Below are 18,477 nucleotides of genomic sequence, written 5' to 3'. Positions count from 1 at the left end.
AATAAATATACAAGATTAAGAAAAGCATGTGAAATGTAATCAGGAAGAATATGGTTACCTTAACGCTTTTACACTTCTAATATGGTGGCTGCAAAAAACCTGCAACATTTACCATTCTACTGTGCACAAAGCAGGGAAAGGGTGCAGTAGCAGAAGTTTTCCCTAGATGTCCCTTGTGACCTCTAATGGCCACATAAGGCACTGCAACTGGCAATCTTGAAATCCATACATCACTAATGACTTTCAAGCACCCTGATGAAAAATTAAGCCCAGCACCCGCATTGTGAAAAGTTTTATACTGTGGATTTAGGTTATGAGGGAGAGCAGACATGAGTAATATGCTGGCTGAAAAAAAAAGTAGCAACATTCTGGAAAAAGAAAATACTCAGAGCATGTTAGATGAAGTAAAGCATGTGAAAAGTAAGCAGGAACAACACGTTAGCTGAGAGCAAGAATGCTCTGCAAATGAAAAGGGAAGCTTTGCTGAACACAAGCAGGAACGTTCACCAAAGAACAGATAAACATGACAAAGAGTAATTGTACAGTAGTTAGTCCCTGCTCCCTAAGAGAAGAAGCATTTGGAAAGCAACGGGTCTCGCCTTTACTTGAGTTAAAGCTATTAGTGTTGTAAAGTCCTAACCGGACTTTACTTGCCACATAAACTGAAAAGTAAAACAGTTTTACATAAGCAAACCAACGGCCACCATGAGCGCAAAGCAAACACACAAAAGGAAACAGAAGTTTACTCGCAGTGAAATGTACCGACAAAAGTGCAATTATCCATGTAACCGGCAAAAGGGGTCGATGTCATGCAAAGCACTCTACTACTGCCTACGAAATAAAGAGAAAAAGTAGTGCAGAAACCATACGGAAAACATGGAGTCTCACATGTTTTCAGTAGTTAGCCGGTGCGCTCGAGGCAGGCTGAACACCAGAAAATGCATGATGTGTGCATGCCTTCCACTAATGAAATCAAGCTAATTTCAAAAGGCAAGCCCACAAACCAACTAAACTGATGGGCTTGACATGGGCGTCGTTAAAAGCCCACAGAAAGATTACACCAGGGTTGGAGCGCTTTGCGCTTGACCCTAGAAATGGTGAATTTTACAGAATAGTTTTTTGTACATAGATTGACTATAAATCCAGAGTTTATATATATGCACTACTGAAACATTCTAATAATTTTATGTTGTGTGCTAAGCAGGACAATCCCTCCCGAAGAGGTCTTTGAAATGTAGTGGCAACATAGCAGGTTTTGTGGTAAAATGTCCATAAAAATTCACTAAAGGACAATATGTTGTTCAGACAGATAATAACATAATGTCATTATGCAGTTTCACATGGCCGATCGTTTATCAAATGTATGTATGCATTTCATTTCCCATCCTTCCCATTCATGCAAATTCCAAAAATCACTGAATGTTGTTGTGCCCACGCCTTGCAGCTTTGCCCCTACAGAAGCCGCCCCTGGCTGGCATATATTGTTAAAGTACAAGTTACTTACCTTCGGTAAAGAAATATCTGGAAGAGACATATTCTAGTTGCAGATTCCTTTCCTTTGAATTTACCTCCAGGATTCAGACTGGATCCGGAGATTTTTTGTTCGAGCAATACCCTTGCGTGTTGGTAGGTGGCGTTGGTCAACTCCATGGGCAGCGTTGGCGGTGCCATGATGACATCGGGAGTAGTACATAGACGCCGCCTCAGAGCAGTGACGTCAGTTTCTTTTAACGACTTCCCACCCCAAAGCACAGAGCCGCTAAGGACACTGAGATCGGTGTGCCAGAGCTAAGGACCTGAAAGGGGAATCCCTGTCCCTAGAAATCAGTTCGCAAGTGAGGAGGATGGGTGAGTCGGTAAGGAATCTGCAACTAGAATATGTCTCTACCAGATATTTCGTTACAGTAGGTAAGTGACTTGTACATCTGATAGAGACTTCTAGTTGCTAATTTCTTACCTCTGAATAGATACCCAAGCAATGCCATCCTCGGTGGTGGGCTGCGAACCAAGATCATACTAGAAAGTCCTGCAGGACTGAACAACCAAAGTAGCAATCCCCACGGACCTGACTGTCCAGGCAGTAATGTTGAGCAAACGTGTGCAGGGATGCCCACGTAGCTGCCTAGCAGATATCCAGGAGAGGAACTCTGCGTGCTAACGCAGTGGAAGCAGCAGTTGCTCTGGTGGGATGAGCACGTAGGCCCTCAGGGGATTGCTTCTTGGCCAAAGCATAGCACAACTTGATGCAAAGAAGTACCCATCGAGAGATGGTACGTTTTTGCACCGCCTTCCCTTTCTTCGCACCCACATACCCGACAAAGAGTTTTATTGTTGTATTGGAAATAGGTATGTTTGACCACTGACTTGGTGTTGCACCACTTTGCATATTAGTTGTTTAGTGTTCACCAGTTGCAGATTACATTTTGTATTCAGTTTAGCTGCCTATTGACTTTATCATGGCGTTAGACATTGCAGTTGAGACACTGCAGTTGAGCTGTGTTTTTCCACATGGTAAATTAAGCTTGTTTTTTTCGTATTTTCTCTCACCTAACTGTTAGTCAGTCAACATGATAAGAAAGGACAGTGCAGGGAACGGTGCGGCCTTGAAAGGGAAGCCTTAAAATGCTGGCCAGTTTTAAACATTTTTCTTCCAACTCTGACCTACAGTAGCCAGCATGTTTGAATATTTCCACCTGAGAGGAGGGGTATTTTTTCCAGAAAGCCCCTGCGGTTCTTAGAAGATATATAAAGGTGGCCCTGCTCAGTAGCGGGTGGGTTTCCAAGACCTCGGTCAGGATTGGACGTCAAATGCCTGACACTTGTCCTGTGAAGGTGGATATCTCTTTCTCGCAGATGAACAGGGTCATCTTCTTGCTGGCATGAGAAAGATTAAGAGCTTGGCAGGCCCTACGGTGATGAATTTTTACTTTATTCTTTGCTTTGCAATTATGGTATAATATAATCACACATATTTGCTGTGTACATTGCAGTTGAGAAACATTTTGATATATTTTCTTTTCATTGTTGTGACTATTCTTAAAGGTGTGCTTTCGACCTACTAATCTCTTTTTAGGAACTTCGTGGTGAAGTAATAATAAAAGTCTTCTTTGAACTAAGTGCATCCCAGTGATTTTTGTCAGCTCGGTCATTAGTGAAAGCAAAACAATCGTCCACCCAGAAATCGTTAGTAGGATTTAGATAGAACGCAAACACTCTTTTTGGGTCCAGACGGTTGAGTCTCTCCTCCTCATGAGAAGGATGTGTGGATGCATAAAAAGTAGGCAAGGTGATGGACTGGCCTACATGAAAAGGCATAAAAACCTCAGGAAGGAAGCCTTAGTGCGCAACACCACTTTGTCAGGGTGCACAGACAAGAATGGCGGCATGGAAGAAGGAGCTTGAAGCTCGCTCACTCACTCTGCGAGTAGAAGTGATGGCAACAAGAAAGACAGTCTTGAAAGTGAGGAGCCGTAAAGGGCAATTGTGCATCAGCTCAAAGGGAGTACACATTAAATAAGTAAGAACAAGACTGAGGTCCCACTGAGGCATAATACATGGAGTAGGAGGAAATAAATGGGTGAGACCTTCAAGGAATCTATTCACAATAGGAGATTTAAAGAATGAGGGTTGATCATGTAGCCTAAGAAAGGCCGAAGTGGCCGATAAATTCCCTTTAGGGGTGCCGTGAGCAGAGCCCTGCTAGGCCAAAGAAAAAATGAACAAAAGAACCTCAGATAGAGGAGCAGGGAGGGGAACAGATTTTTTGCTACACCATGCCACAAATGTATGCCAACAACAGGCGTATACCGTTTGGTGGAGGGACGCCTGGCTGCCAAGATAACATTACAGACTTTGGGTGGAAGATCAAAAGTCGTCAACTGCTGCCGCTCAATGTCCACACATGAAGGCGGAGACTGGACAGGTTCAGGTAGAGAACCGTCCCCTGTTGCTGCAACAGAAGACCTGTCCGAAGAGGCAGTCTGAGTGGAGAATCGGTGGCCATGCTCAATAGCTCTGGATACCATACTCTCCGTGCCCAGTCCGGAGCCACTAAGATAACTTGGGCCCGGTCGTTCCTGATTTTCTTGAGAACTCTGGGCAGACTTGGTATAGGCGGAAAGGAGGCCGGAGTTCTACTCGAGACTAAAAGCATGTCCAAGCGAGTGCCACCTTGGAAACTCCAAAATGCAAAACAGCTGACATTGCACGTTCTCTGAAGAGGCAAACAGATCTAACCAAGGCTCTCTCCACTGCTGAAAGAGACCTTGCGCCACCTCATAATGGAGACGCCATTCGTGATCGGCTGTGCATCAATGGCTGAGTTCGTCCGCTATGGCATTGAGAGAACCAGCCAGATTTAGAAACAGGACAATGCTCTGATGTTCCAGCCATGTCCAGAGGCGTAGTGCCTCCTGACAAAGGGTCCAGGACCCTAACCGCGCTGTTTGTTGCAGTACCACATGGCGGTAGTATTGTCCGTGAACACTTGCACTACTTTTCCTTTGAGAGAGGGAAGACATGCTTTCAAGGCAAGCCTGATCGCCCAGAGCGCCAGAAGATTGATATGGAGCCTAGACTCCGCCAGAGACCAGAGGCCTCTGATCTCCACCTCTGTGTGGCCGCCCTAACCCAGAAGCGTCCGTCACTATGGATAGGGGAAGGGAGAGGGATGTGCCGTGGATCCAATGCGGATTCAAAAACCACCACCACTGCAGGTCGTTATCAGTCCTTTCTGAAATCTGGACCATGTCGGAGAGATTCCCCTGATGCTGCGCCCACTGGAACTTCAAGTTGCACTGCAGAGGCCACATATGCCATCTGGCATGTGTCACTAGCAGGATGCAGGACGCCATAAGGCCCAGCAGTCTTACAGGCAGAGGCTGAAAGATCGGAATCATAGCCTGAATATCTTGGACTCACTTTCGGGGAGGATAAGCCCAAAATTGCAGTGTGTCCAGAACAGCTCCGGGAGCGTTGGAGATGGTGTCAGGTGTGACTTCGGCACATTGATAGTGAACCCCAGCGTGTGCAGGAGGCTCGCCGTAGTCTGAAGGTGGGAGACGACTTTCTGGGCGAGTCCACCTTCAACAGCCTGTCGTCGAGGTAAGGGGAAGAATGAGAGCCTTAACCTGTGCAGATGAGCTGCAACCATCACCATCACTTTCGTGAACACCCGAGGGGCGCTGGTAAGGCCGAAGGGGATCATGGTAAACTGATAGTGCTCGTGACCTACTATGAATCGCAGGTAACCTCTGTGGGCAGCCAGGATGGGAATGTGGAAATAAGCACCCTGCAACTCCAATGCTACCATCCAGCCTCCTGGGACTAAGGCAGGCAGGACCTGAGCCAGGGTGAGCATTCTGAATTTCTCCTTCTTGAGGAAGTAGTTGAGGTCCCGAAGGTCTAGGATAGGACTTAAGCCCTTGTCCTTTTTCGGCACCAGAACGTAGCGTGAATAACAATCACGACCTGCTTCTGGCACAGGGACCTTCTCTATGGCTCCCTTGGCCAATAACAATCACGACCTACTTCAGGCACAGGGACCTTCCCTATGGCTCCCTTGGCCAATAACAATCACGACCTACTTCTGGCACAGGGACCTTCTCTATGGCTCCATTGGCCAAGAGAGCCGTGACCTCCTGGCGGGGAAGTGCCAAATGATCCTCCGGAAGTTGGCCGATTGATGGAGGCATGGCTGGTGGGGCAGATTCAAAGGGGAGGGAATAGCCCTTTCGAACTATCTGCAAAACCCACCTGTCCATAGTGATGGATTCCCAGTGGGGCAGGTGATGGCAAATCCTGCTACCAACTGGATCGGAGTGAGGGGACGGACTAGGAGGGTTTGGAGGCTGCAGCGGGGGCAGGGGCGGACTGGGCAGACCTCTGGTTCCCTGTCCAAGGTGGGATTCTGTGTCCTCGGCCATGCAGCGGCTGAACAGCATGGATGGCACAGTGGCTGGGTTGAGGACACGAGAGGGAGCCACTTCTGAGGCCACAAAGTGGCAAAAGGCGGACCGGTGGGGCAAGGGACAGCAGAATGGCCAAGGGACGAGCCATAGTCCAGGAATCCTTGAATCTCTCCAAGGCTGAGTCCGCCTTGTCTCCAAAGAGACGGGAGCCATTAAAGGGCATGTCTATAAGAGACTGTTGGACAACCCCCTAAAAACCAGAAGTACACAACCAGGTGTGGCGTCTCAAGGCCACCGTCATAGCAACCAATCTGCCCAGAGAGTCGGTCGTGTCCAGCCCACATCAGATCGTGAACTTCCCCGCATCTCTCCCATGGTTGACCGCTTGGGAGACGATAGCACCGGCCTCCTCTGGTATCTGCGGCAGAACTTGCGTGACCGTATCCCACAGAGAGTAGGTATAGCGGCCCACAAGGCATGCGTTGTTCACGGACCGCAGCGCGAGACTGGAGGAAGAAAACATCATCTTCCCTAATTGGTCCAGCCTTTTTGATTCCCTATCCAGGGGTGTGGAAGGGAATGCGCCTGAGGAAGAGGAAGCCTGGATGACAAGACTCTCAGGCGTGGGGTGTTGGGACAGGAATTTAGGGTCGTTCGGGGCAGGCTGATGGCGGCCTGCGATAGTCCTGTTCACAGGAGTCCCTGTGTTGGGTTTGGACCAAGTACCCAAAAGGACATTGGTGAGGGCTTCAATTAATGGCAAAAGGGGCTCAGATATGGAAGTCCCTGGCTGAAGCACCTCCGTCAGGAGATTGGACCTGATCTGTACAGTAGGCAGCTCAAGGCCAAGGATCTCAGCCCCCCTACTGACCACCACAGCATAAGTCGCTCCCTCTGCTGTAGCCACGGTAGGAGGAGACAGCATGCCAGTATCTGGACAAGTGTCTAGTCCACTGTCCTCACCCAGTTCCTGTGCCGAGTCCAAAGATGGTAGTATTCAAAAGGGTACACGGACCCCTCCAATACTTCCCCGAATTCGTACCGATAAGGAAAGGAGTCCAAATCCGACCTGGGGTAAGTAGGCCCCAATCGAAGACAGAGGCGTCGTCGGGGATAAGGATCGGGTCGATGGTGGGCACCACCGACATCAGGAGCGTTGAAAATCGAACCAGTGCCGGGGAAGGGACCTCGGTGGCCAGAGCCAAAGCTGCCAGCGCAGAACCCGAAGGCCCCTCGACCAAACCCCTTGGGCCCGAAGGCACCGTACCTGGGTCGGCCCGCCCAAAAATGAGGCACATGGCCTCACAAAGCTCCTTTAACTGGGCTGGGTTGCTCCGGCTCCCGGAAATTCAGGGAAGCGCGGAGCGGACCCAGAAGCGGGCTCCGAAGACAGAGGCCTCAAGCGTTGACACTCTTTCCGTGTCACATCAGCAGAGCCACGGGGTGAAGTCGAAGGGCGACGGGACCGCTTCAACTTCTTCTTCTTCTTCTTACCTGTGCCCGAAGACTTGGAGGAAGAAGAATTGTGGTGTCTCTGCGAACAGTCTCAATACTTTCCCCTTGAGCTAGACTGGGACCTATGCGGAGTCAAGCGCCGGGCCGCCATGAGCTTGAAGCACCACTCCCTCAAGGCCTTCGGGTGCATGGCCCGGCACTCGCAGAACAACTTCGGGTCGTGGTCCCGCTCCAAGCACCACAAACAGACCCAATGCAGATCCATCACCGACATCATGCGGTGACAGTCCTTGCACGGCTTGAAACAAGTCTTGGGGGACATCTCGACACACCAAATACACACCAAAAAACTTGACAAAATGGTCGAACTTGGTCAAAAAGAGACCGGGTAGCTCTCTCTGGATCAGTGCGTGGCACGGAAAGAAAAGAACTGACGTCACTGCACTGAGGCAGCATCCATGTACTACTGCCGACTTCATCACAGCACCCGCAGAGTCGACCACATCGCCTACCGACGTGCAAGGGTATTACTCAAAGAAAAAATCTCTGGATTCAGTCTGACGCCTGGGGGAAAATTCTAAGGTAAGGAATCTGCAACTAGAAGTCTCTATCAGATATATGTTATATGACAAGCAGATTGCATGAGAGTGGCTTAAGCGGCAGTGGAAAGAGAGAAGTGCAGATTGGTATGATCAATAAGGGAGAGGAACGTAATATTTGTAAAATAAATTAAAAAAATTGGGCTTTCAAAACAAAGATGAGAGAGAGTGTGTTTGCTTCGTCAGTGTGTGCGTGCATAAATCCCAGGAACTTGACAGACAACTCACCATACCCAACTGAAAACACCTGTATCCAACAATTCATCAGAATATACATTTATTCGTGGGGGTGTACCACCACAAATACCCCCCCGACGCTACGCCCCTGAGTGGGAGTGAGGATAAGTAAGTCAGAGAATGTGAGTTAGAGTGAGTGAGGGATGTACCCGGCAATTTACAACTGCAGAGAGACGGGAAGTGAAGAAGTAAACACTGTTGCCTTTTCCCAAACACCCTTCATGAAGCAGAAGCAGGTCTAGAACATGCGAGAAACGTTTTTAGTGTTCTACCAAAAACAAAAAAAAAGGCAAAGAGGGAAACAAAGCAGCATCTACTAAAATATCAAAGGGGCTGGTCCACCTAAAACTGATAGCATGCTTGTGTACATGGGCAAAGAACGGGGAAATACTCAATAAAATTCCTGAAATGCTGGACTTGTTCCAGGGTAAAAAATATTATTTTATGAAAATGAAAGCGTCTCTTTGCCTGGGCACAGAAGGGTTTAACATAAGAATGGATGCAGGAAAATGAAGCACTTGGCCACCTGAGAATGCTACAGTCATGTCTATGCCTGGGCCAAGGTGGGACTAATGGACAGGGCATGCCCATGCATTGTAAAGACCAATAGGACCACCTTGGAACAGAGTGGAAGAGTCCTGGTCCTCCAAAATATGTACTGGTGGGCCCATTGGCCCCTCCGGCGGAATGTAACCACAGGGTTAAAGAAAGGGCACTGTATGGCCATAAAGATAGGGTAGTTATAAAGTAAGTTTTCATTTTAAGGTGTAGGTTAGCATAGGGTCAGTACACTTACTCTTGGATCTATTTTACTCAATGTAGTGGGAATCTCAGCAGTGGTAATCCCTGCAGTAATAATTTCAACAGTGGTAATCTCAGCAGCTGTAATCCCTGCACTGGTAATCTCGGAGGTAGTAATCACAATATTGGTAACCTCAGCAATGGTAACCCCGGAAGGGGTAATCTTAGAGATAGTAATCATAGAAGTGGTAATATCAGTGGTTGTAATCTCAGAGTTAGTAATCGCAGTAGTGGTAATTCAGCAGTGGTAATCCCTATAGTGGTAATCTCAGAGGTAGTAATCACAGCAGTGGTAATCCTTGCAGTGGTAGTCTCAGAGGTAGTAATCACAATAGTGGTAATTCAGCAGAGGTAATATTTGCACTGGTAATCTCAGAGATAGTAATCAAAAGTGCAATAATCCATGTAACTCGCAAAAGTGCAAATATCCATGTAACCGGGTTGATGTCATGCAAAGCGCTGGCCTTCTGCCCAGCAAGATCGCACTGCCTACGAAATAAAGAGAAAAAGTAGTGCAGAAACCATCTGGAAAAAATGGAGCCTCGTATGCTTTCAATAGTTGGCCAGTGCACGCGTGTGGGCTAAACACTGGAAGAGGCATGACATATGCATGCCTTTCACTAATCAAATCAGGCGAATTTTAAAAAGCAAGCCCACAAACCAACCTAACGGATGGGCTTGACATGGGTGTGGTTAAAAGCCCACATAGAGATTACACCAGGGACAGAGAGCTTTGCGCTCGACCCTAAAAAGGAGGGACAAAGAGGCATGACTGACCACTATCAAGCAAGAATTTTTAAATGACACAAATGAACAAATGAAATGGAATCAAGTCCACAGAAGCATACAAAAATTATAAAAGAGGCTGCACGCTTACGTTCGACCTAAAAAGGTATAAATTAGCATAAGCAAAATGCAGTAAAAGAACACACTTACAAAGCAGCATATCGGTCCATTGCAGACTGCACATCTCTGCGGTAAACTGTCCGAAGAATTACCATCACTGGATCAAATTCTGTATCCCAGACCTCAGCTGTTTTACAACAAACAGAAAAGGTTAACATGGCTATTTTGCTATCCTGATGTAAATGTAGTTGCTTGCAGGTTTAATTATAAAGCTTTTTTAAGACAAATCTATCAACCACACGAATGCAAAGTATTGATGAGCATGCAAAAAGAGATAAGGGGCTGAGTTTACAATGTGATATAAGTCCTTAATCCCTTGGTACTCCAACCAATGGTTGGTGCAAAGAGCATTGACAGAAAAGAGACTTGCACAAAAAGCATGGTCTTGTGAAAATAAACTAAATTACCACCTTCAACCATACAATCTCAGCAAGAGACTGCCTTTGCCTGCTGTGATGCTGTGGGAAATATCATCTTGAAAGCTGCATGTGAAAATGAAAAACCGGGTGCTCCAATTCGAGGGCCCTCTCGCCAGTCTAGCTGTAGCAGTACTTCTCTTAATTATGCCAGGATTAGGAAGAGCTGATAGTAGATTGTTTCTCCACTCAACAGGATGTGGGGTAATAGACAGTACAGGTCTAGGACCAGTAACCCATTTTATTTGGAGCGCCTATAGAAAGACAAAGTCATTAAAAAAAGGCTTTCCGTGATCAGAGCAATGAATTTTCCAAGCACAGCTTTACCCATCACAATTCTGAGTCCAATACAAAGATTGCAGGTCACTGAGGGGGGAAAGGAAAGAGCCTGTCATTGCTCAGCATTTTAGAATAGCTGCTCTAACCCTCCATCTATCCTCTAATAGCCAGCAGTACCTCAGACATCAAAATACTGATCTGTACAAGGCTGATTTTTTCCGACATTGCCAGCTACATAATACAGCATGTGCACGGCACTCCGCTGCAATCTAGCTATGTTTGTATATGCTTTCACCTCATTATTTACTCTACTTATTTTATTATCTATTTAGTTCTCATTTGGCCTTGCTCAGTTTCTCAAGGTGCTTCCCTTAACTTATACCACCATGGAATCACTGATACATTCTGCTCTGCAGCAGGTGAAACTTAAGCAGCACTGGAGGTAGAGGCGAATATTTCACTACCATCCTACAGCACTGTAAACATTATACTTGAAAGCTGGAGGATTTCTTCTCTTAATCATCATTGCCTTTATCTGCTAGATATTCATTCACGCTGATGCACACACCAACCCCAGTGAGTTTCGCCTCTTCATTTCACAATGCATTTCCCTACAGCATGGCTGCTTGCAGCTTTTTTAGATTAAACTGTCTATGTCACCACCTAATAGCTAAAGAGCATTTGTCAGGGCTCTGCAAAGAGAATGATGAAGTCTGAGTAGGCAAAACCTCCTGAACATCGTCTTCACTCATGTATTTTATTTCTATATTTCCTTCAATCTTAGAACATAGATCTCTTGCACATACACACTGCCGGTTCTGCAAAATGGCTAAGAACTACAGTACATGAGCCCTGATAAAGACTTTGAAAAGTAAAGTGTAATTATAATGGAAAAGACAAGGCTTTAATAAAGTGGATGACAAGTAAACGTGCTAGATGAAGGATATACTATTATTTCAAGTTTTGTCAGAATTACACCTTCATCCATTTGCTTATGGACTAAGAAGTAAAAAGGAGTTCCATGTGACATTATGAATAAAACTGAAAGATTGAAATCGAAATAATATATTACTGCAACAAATAAAATGTAAAAAGAGAAGTTTATCAATAACTTCTTTTTTTGGTGATTTTAGAGTTTTCGTGAAGGCTTTATAAGGTGATACGTTGTAAGTGACTACTCCATTTATTTTTTCATTGAGCGAGCTGTAATACTACTGGGTATCATGTATCTGAGAGAGCACTGCGTTCTATAGTACTGGGCTGATTTCTCTGATTACCTGAATCAATTCTTGAAATCACTGATGCAAGGGAGAGAAGCACTGGTACAGAGAACTCAGTCAGTGATGAGCATAAGGAGAATAAGGTACTGAGGCGAGGATATACAAGGATAGACAGGGAAAGGGAGCCCATAGAGGAGAGAGAAGAAGTAACAAATGGACAGGAATTATCACAGGTTTAGGGAGACAAGTAAGTGGGTGGACTCGATTTCAAAAGAGAAGCTTTAAAGAAATGGAAAAGGCGTTCATAGCTTCTAGGATTTGAAAGTATTAAAACTAATAATAGGTAGTAGAGATACGGAATTTAATACAGACTGAATTAGGACACAATGCACCCAAAGAAAAAGGTAGTGACGATGAGAAGAGTCCGATAAATAGGTGTCAGATGGTTGTGTTCACAAGGAACACTGCCCGTAGTCGGCAGTAAACTCTAGTTACTGATTTAGTACATTATCTAGCCACAGGGCGAACAGTGTTTACAGTTTTGGGTACAAAAACTATAGTTCAATTCCTGAGAACATACATTAGAAAACATAATTAGAAAAGGGTGCACAAATGAAATAGCATGTTTCATGAAAAACTTTTGAAAATTTCAATAGACAACTGGCTAGTATGTGTCCACGATTTTTTTTTTACTTCTCAAACTAAAACATGAAAAAAAAAAAAAAGCTGTATGTTGGACGGTACCCACATTTATATCCTGAAAAAGATAAGGCGACCATGGCGGCCTAGGAAGACCAAAGACACTGTTAGGGGAAGGAACTTTTTGACTGAGAATCCAAGTTTTCTATTTCCCTATCGCTTGGCATACAAATGGGGGGAGAGGGTGGGATACCTTAAGAACATTCTTTTAGCAGCGTTTTACTTGTCATCTAAATAGATTTAAACACATGGATGTCCTGATAAATGTGCGAGACATTATTGCTGAATAGGCACCGAAACCATAAGACTTGAGTATGAAAAATCACTGACATGACAAAGTCTAAAAAGTGAAGAATATAAAGTTTTAAATGTTGTCATGAACAGGCGGAATAAATCCTGGATGTCCTGGAATGAATGACGCATTTTAAATAATTCTTCGAGGTAGCAGACTTAAAAACACTGCTTTAGACAATAAGTACAGCTACACGCCGCTATGGAAATCCAAATATGACAAGGAATCCACAGATCGATAGTTTGCTACGACAGCGTTTGGCACACACCGGCCATCAACAAGGTGTTACCAGTTAAATAAACCGCGATTTTAATAGGCTGGCCGAGGATGACCAATACAAGAGTGCAAACAGTCATCTGCCCCTTCAACAAAGTCTGAGTGAAGCCTACTGGGGCTTCCAATACAAAATGTGCTTTTGAGGGGTTCATGTTTTTTAGATGCCTGTATGTCAGACAGTATGGACTCCCAGATATCGGAGAATTCTTTCAGACTTAGACGGATTTACTCAGAAGATAACCCTACGGGTGAGTGGCAAAACAAGTTGTATTACATAAAAAAAAAGTACAAGATTAATGTGAACTACTTTTATTCTGCTTATTCCGGAGTGTTTCCATACCAGGTACATGCGGATGGTGATAAAACACATGCACACTTTCCCGCAGGTAGGGTGAGACCCACACTGTTATGACTTTACAATAAATAAAGTAAAAAAACGAACATGCCAATATATGGTATTATACTGCCACCTAAAGGTACAAATAATTAGTTACAAGAATTCCTTTCGCCTATCTACAACCAAACTCTACAAACGGCGATTTGGTACAATTTCTTATAAACTAAAAATATAGGTAATATGTCAATTGTGACACTGCTGAAATACATAATTTACAATTCGGATGCATGATTTCATATTGTACGTAGTGTCCTACAATGTTTCAGATAAATAGCCCTTAAGAAGGAGAATTGTATTCCCGGCTTAACACCACCATCTTCTCGGTTCTGAACTGTACTGCGCACTAAAAAACAAAACACTACAAGCTGGAGTTATAGTATTCATTTACTTCAATTAATACACTTATTTAATAACAATTATTTTTAAGGGGCAAGTCTTGAACTGGATACAGAGTCCGATTCACAAAGATGTATACATGTATAATAAAAAAAAAAGCTGCTCACCTGTAACTATAATTCTCTAGTGTTGGTATCTTTAATAGAGTCACACATGTAACTCATGCCCCGTCGTAGAGGTAGGAGTCCTACGTTAGCCTTGCAAAAAGCAGTCTGAGATAATAACAGGTCGTGTCACATTAGTAGCCACTTAAAATCACTATTGAATTCACTAAGTCCAATCAATGAGGAAACAGTGACCTGACCATTCTCCCCACTCTTTCAGACACCTCTTACAATGCTGAGCCTCATATCAGGGGAGCAGGGAGGTCGATTTGAATCTATGAATGATACCAACACTAGAAAATTACAGTTACCAGTAAGTAACTTTTATACTTCTTCATCTTTCATAGATTCACATGCTTGAATCAGAATAGCAAGCAGTATTATATGACACTAACATAACAGTGATGATGGAGTGAAGAGCAATATGGATCACCTTTGAAAAAAATGACTAAGTATTGCCTGTCCCCCACTGTGTGTCTGCCACTGCATCCAAGTAGTAATGTTGCATGAAGGAGTGACCCGTCATTGAGGTAGCAGTTTGGTAGGGGTCATTAATAGGTACTCCAGCATACAGAGCTGCTAAAGCACCCAGGCCCATGGTGGAAAGCCATGCTTTCATGGGACAAAAGTAAATGTTGATTCCGCCCGTCTGTAAAATCTCTGCTTTGACAAGGAGAACCTTTTACTTGAGCTGAAGAAGGATACTATAAATTGATCCAAGGTACACAAGTCTTTTGTTCTGTCCAAACAGAACTTTAGATATTTGCAAGTGTTCATGTTTTTGTTGCCATGGTCACCAGATTCTGGAAGAATGCTAGGAGAACTAACATCTCATTCGGGAGAAATTCTGTAGGAACTTTTGTCATCAATCATCCATCCGATCACGGTATTACAATGTCTTCAGCTGATTGCAATATAGTTCTTTTATTATAAACGTGTGTATCTCACTCACTCTCTTGGCCAAGGTAAGGACAATCAACAACACTGTTTTCCAGGAAAGATATTTGAGATCTGGGATTGGCTAAAAGGAATTCTTCATCAATTAGGACAAGACAGTTATCAGGTCCCATGTCACTGGAGACTTTCTTGTAGGGGGAACGGCTCTGAACAACCCTTTTCGAAACTCCTTTACTATTCTGTGAGAGCATAATGAACAATGTTCAGGTGAGCGAAACTACTTTGATACGGCTGCAAGGTAAACTTTGATGTATGCCAAAGTCCTGCATGTGTGAGCTCTAGCAGGAATGGTAGACTGATGGGAATGGAGGGAAAAAGGATGCATCCCTTTGAAGAAGCACTTAATACAAATCTTTCCTGTTTTTCTGAATGTCTCATTAGTAGAAAGTGCTCTGTTTTTTACTAGAATGTATCTGCAAATCACAAGGATGTGTAGGTCTTAAGAATTCATGGAACTAGGGAGTCAACTTTAATGATCACTGGCTGTGGCGAAGGACGTAGCCATCGTTCCTGCTCATAATATTCACCTATGAGCCCATATAGGTTCTGCTTCTGTTAAATGGTAGGAGGTTCGTAAACCAATAATGTCTAGGCTACTTTCAGGCAAATAAGACATTGTGGCATGGTTCCCTCCTCAGTTTCACAACAACGCTTTAAGAGTGAGAAAGTTAAGTATACAAGGGGTGGACCCAGTGACCCTCAGAATCTGGATCTGTTACATATACAAACACCATATGATGTTGTCGAGGGCAAACCACTTAGTATTTGTATATGCAGTGAAAAGAGCATACACATGGGTCCTTGACCATACAATCAAAAACACTGTCCTCCTGGGTCCCTTTCGTGGATACCTGCTTTAGAAGAAGTGCAACAAAAACAAGGTGCTTAGTTGCCCACCATGCCTTTCAAGACAATGGCCCACCTTATGTAAATCAGTACCCACCCTTCTCCTCATGAACAGTCCATCCCAAATTGATAGACGAGGTCTACTCCAAAAGGGACCACAAGCAACCCCAGACCAGTTTCGACCTGCTTGTGTCTCATCAGTGAGTTATATCTTGAGTACTATGGCACAGTAAACACAGGACCCACTTCTGGGCATACACACTGCACTTAGGGCGTGAACTGCAATAACAGTAAGGAAGAGTGGCATGTTGGGGAAAAGAACGATGGATTGGATTACCATCATGAGTGATTGCCAGTGGTGGGGCTTATTGGAAGCATTTCTCACAGCATCTTTTGTGTGTTTAGTGTAACGCCCTAAGTCATAAGGGCATGACCAGATGCGGGCCCAGTGCTCATTTCATCAATGGAACCAAGTTACACAAGACTGATGAGCCTCAATCAGGTTGCTTGTTTTCCATTTCAGGAATGACTTGGCCTGGCAGTTCCACCTGGACTGTTCCCACTGTAGCTGGGTCAGCACTGATTAGCACAGCATGCGACTGGATCCAAACTGACGTGGTGTGGTAGGCAAAAGATCTAGGAGTTGGAATGCTACCCTAAGCGATTGTCAGTGGTTAGACTTATTGCAAGCATTCCTCCCATCACCTTTTGTCTGTTTGCTTCAGACTAAGTGGTATTCCAAGTTTGTTTGAAATATGTCGGAAAGCTAGAGTGGCTCACAACTTGGACATGGTCTTTAGCAGATTGTTGTTGAGTTCCCATTTGTGATAGCTCTTGGCTGTGTGACTGAGGTAGTCCACTTGATAGTCGATTTTTCTAGGCAGATCATCCTCATTTAAAGATATAATGCTTTTTATGGCCCAGTGCCAAAAGGTGCTATGCCTCCTTGTTCATGGTTTGGGATTTGGTGCCGCCTTGTTAAAATAAGATATTGATGTTTTGCTGCTTGAATCATCACAGACTGGCATAACCTAGGAAGGAAGGACTGAAGTTCATAGCTATAGCACACGTAAATGTATTTTTTGTTTTATTCAGAGATGATTGCCTCCTGGCTCATAATTCCTATAGGTGCGCACCCTTCCTTCCACTTGGGCATCCATGGTCAAGACAAAAGGCCTGATTTAGATGCTGGTGATAATGGTCCTGCTGTTGACTTTTCAACTGAAAACCTGTCCACCGACCGTATTTAGATGTTTGACAGTTCCACTGCGGAAAGCCTGCATTTGAACACTGTCTCTGCCAAGAAACACCACCCTCGTCGATGGCTGGGTAGGGAAAAGTGGATGCCAGCGGGACCCCAGCCACCCGTCCTGCCGTGCAGATTTGGATGTGCCTTACTGCCACGAAAAAAGTGTCAGCCTGATCTGCACTTCAGCGGTGGAGGATTGGGGGGGAATGGGGTAAAAACTCACCTTTTTTCCCCATTTCACGTCAGTCTTTGACTGAACATGACTGGACAACACCTACTATCACTGCTGCCACCGACCCATGGAGAAACCCTCCATCCACCCCATCTCATGACTGAAAGGTAAGGATGCCACATTGCCAGGGTACGTTGGGTGGGCACTGCACGGTAGGCCGGGACCATTGCAGGCACATACATGTCACACTAATTATTTTAAATCACTATGCCACGCATATGTCGGGGAGACAATTGAGTCACACATGGCTGGGGACATAATGAAATAACACACATAGCACACACACAAAACTGTCATTGTGGTGTCATCATTCATTGCCAAATGAATGCTGACACCTCAATGATGGTACACCCAACACTGGACAACGGTGTCAATTTGTGTGCATTGCAAGGGGACCTATACGGGTAGGTTTGTGCTATCTGTTGTGTACGTGGAGTCTGTTCATGTATGTGTGTGGATTGACTGGTTGAGGTGGAGGGAGCTGGAGTGGGTGATTAAATTGTGTCTGTATTTGTGTCACTTGCATGTCAGATCAATGTTGTTGTGTATGTTGTGTTGCTGCGTGACAGTATCAGGTGAATTGTTTTGTGTGGCAGACATTGTTGTGATGTGTACACTTATGCTTGTGTGTGAGTTTTTCTGAAGCTGAGTGTGTAGTTGTGTTTGTTGTGGGTGCAGTGTCAATGGTGTGTGTGTTCTGGCATGAATTTTTGTTAATGAGTGTTTTTGGCATGTACGGGTTGTGTTGGACTTGTATAGGAAAATGGTATCTATGTGGTTTGTTGTGTGGTGCAGGGGGACAAATGCGGGTGTGTGTGTGTCTAGCCTCCACTCCATAGCCCCTGCCATTGTACAAAGTCCACTGGGTCCCAGCACTGTCTCCCTCAGTCAGCAATCCATCGCCATTCAACTGCTTGTCTAGCTGCAACATCTAAATACAGCGGGCAGAACACCATCAACTTGACCGTCTTTTCGGGGCTGGCGCTGCTTTGCCGTAACATCGGGCCCAAAGTCTGTCTGGGGTGGAACAAAAGATGAGCATATCCCTGTTCTTTCTCCTGATGTTCATCAAAGACCATTTTTCATTGTTGCGGTTATTCAGATGAGCTCATTGAAGGAACCTGATAAACAAGCCCATTGTTTGTCCAGTTCTTGCTGTATGGGTTGCATCCTCCCACCGCAATATACATAAAAACATCATGCTTAA

At 44.8% G+C, this 18,477-nt stretch overlaps 1 protein-coding gene across 4 annotated transcripts in view; it reads right to left on the bottom strand.

Annotated features, from left to right (window-relative positions):
- Window positions 1–18,477, bottom strand: part of UBR3 (ubiquitin protein ligase E3 component n-recognin 3) — a 1,605,611-nt gene that overhangs the window by 1,013,734 nt on the left and 573,400 nt on the right. For all 4 annotated transcript variants that reach the window (XM_069225311.1, XM_069225312.1, XM_069225313.1 and 1 more), the window contains exon 19: window positions 9,938–10,034. In XM_069225311.1, coding sequence (XP_069081412.1) covers window positions 9,938–10,034 — 97 coding nt within the window. The remainder of the gene's footprint in view (window positions 1–9,937; window positions 10,035–18,477) is intronic.

Source organism: Pleurodeles waltl, chromosome 3_1, assembly GCF_031143425.1.
Source record: "Pleurodeles waltl isolate 20211129_DDA chromosome 3_1, aPleWal1.hap1.20221129, whole genome shotgun sequence".
Taxonomy (NCBI): domain Eukaryota; kingdom Metazoa; phylum Chordata; class Amphibia; order Caudata; family Salamandridae; genus Pleurodeles; species Pleurodeles waltl.
The sequence above is the reverse complement of the archived record's forward strand: the minus strand, read 5'-3'. Positions and strand labels throughout refer to the sequence as shown.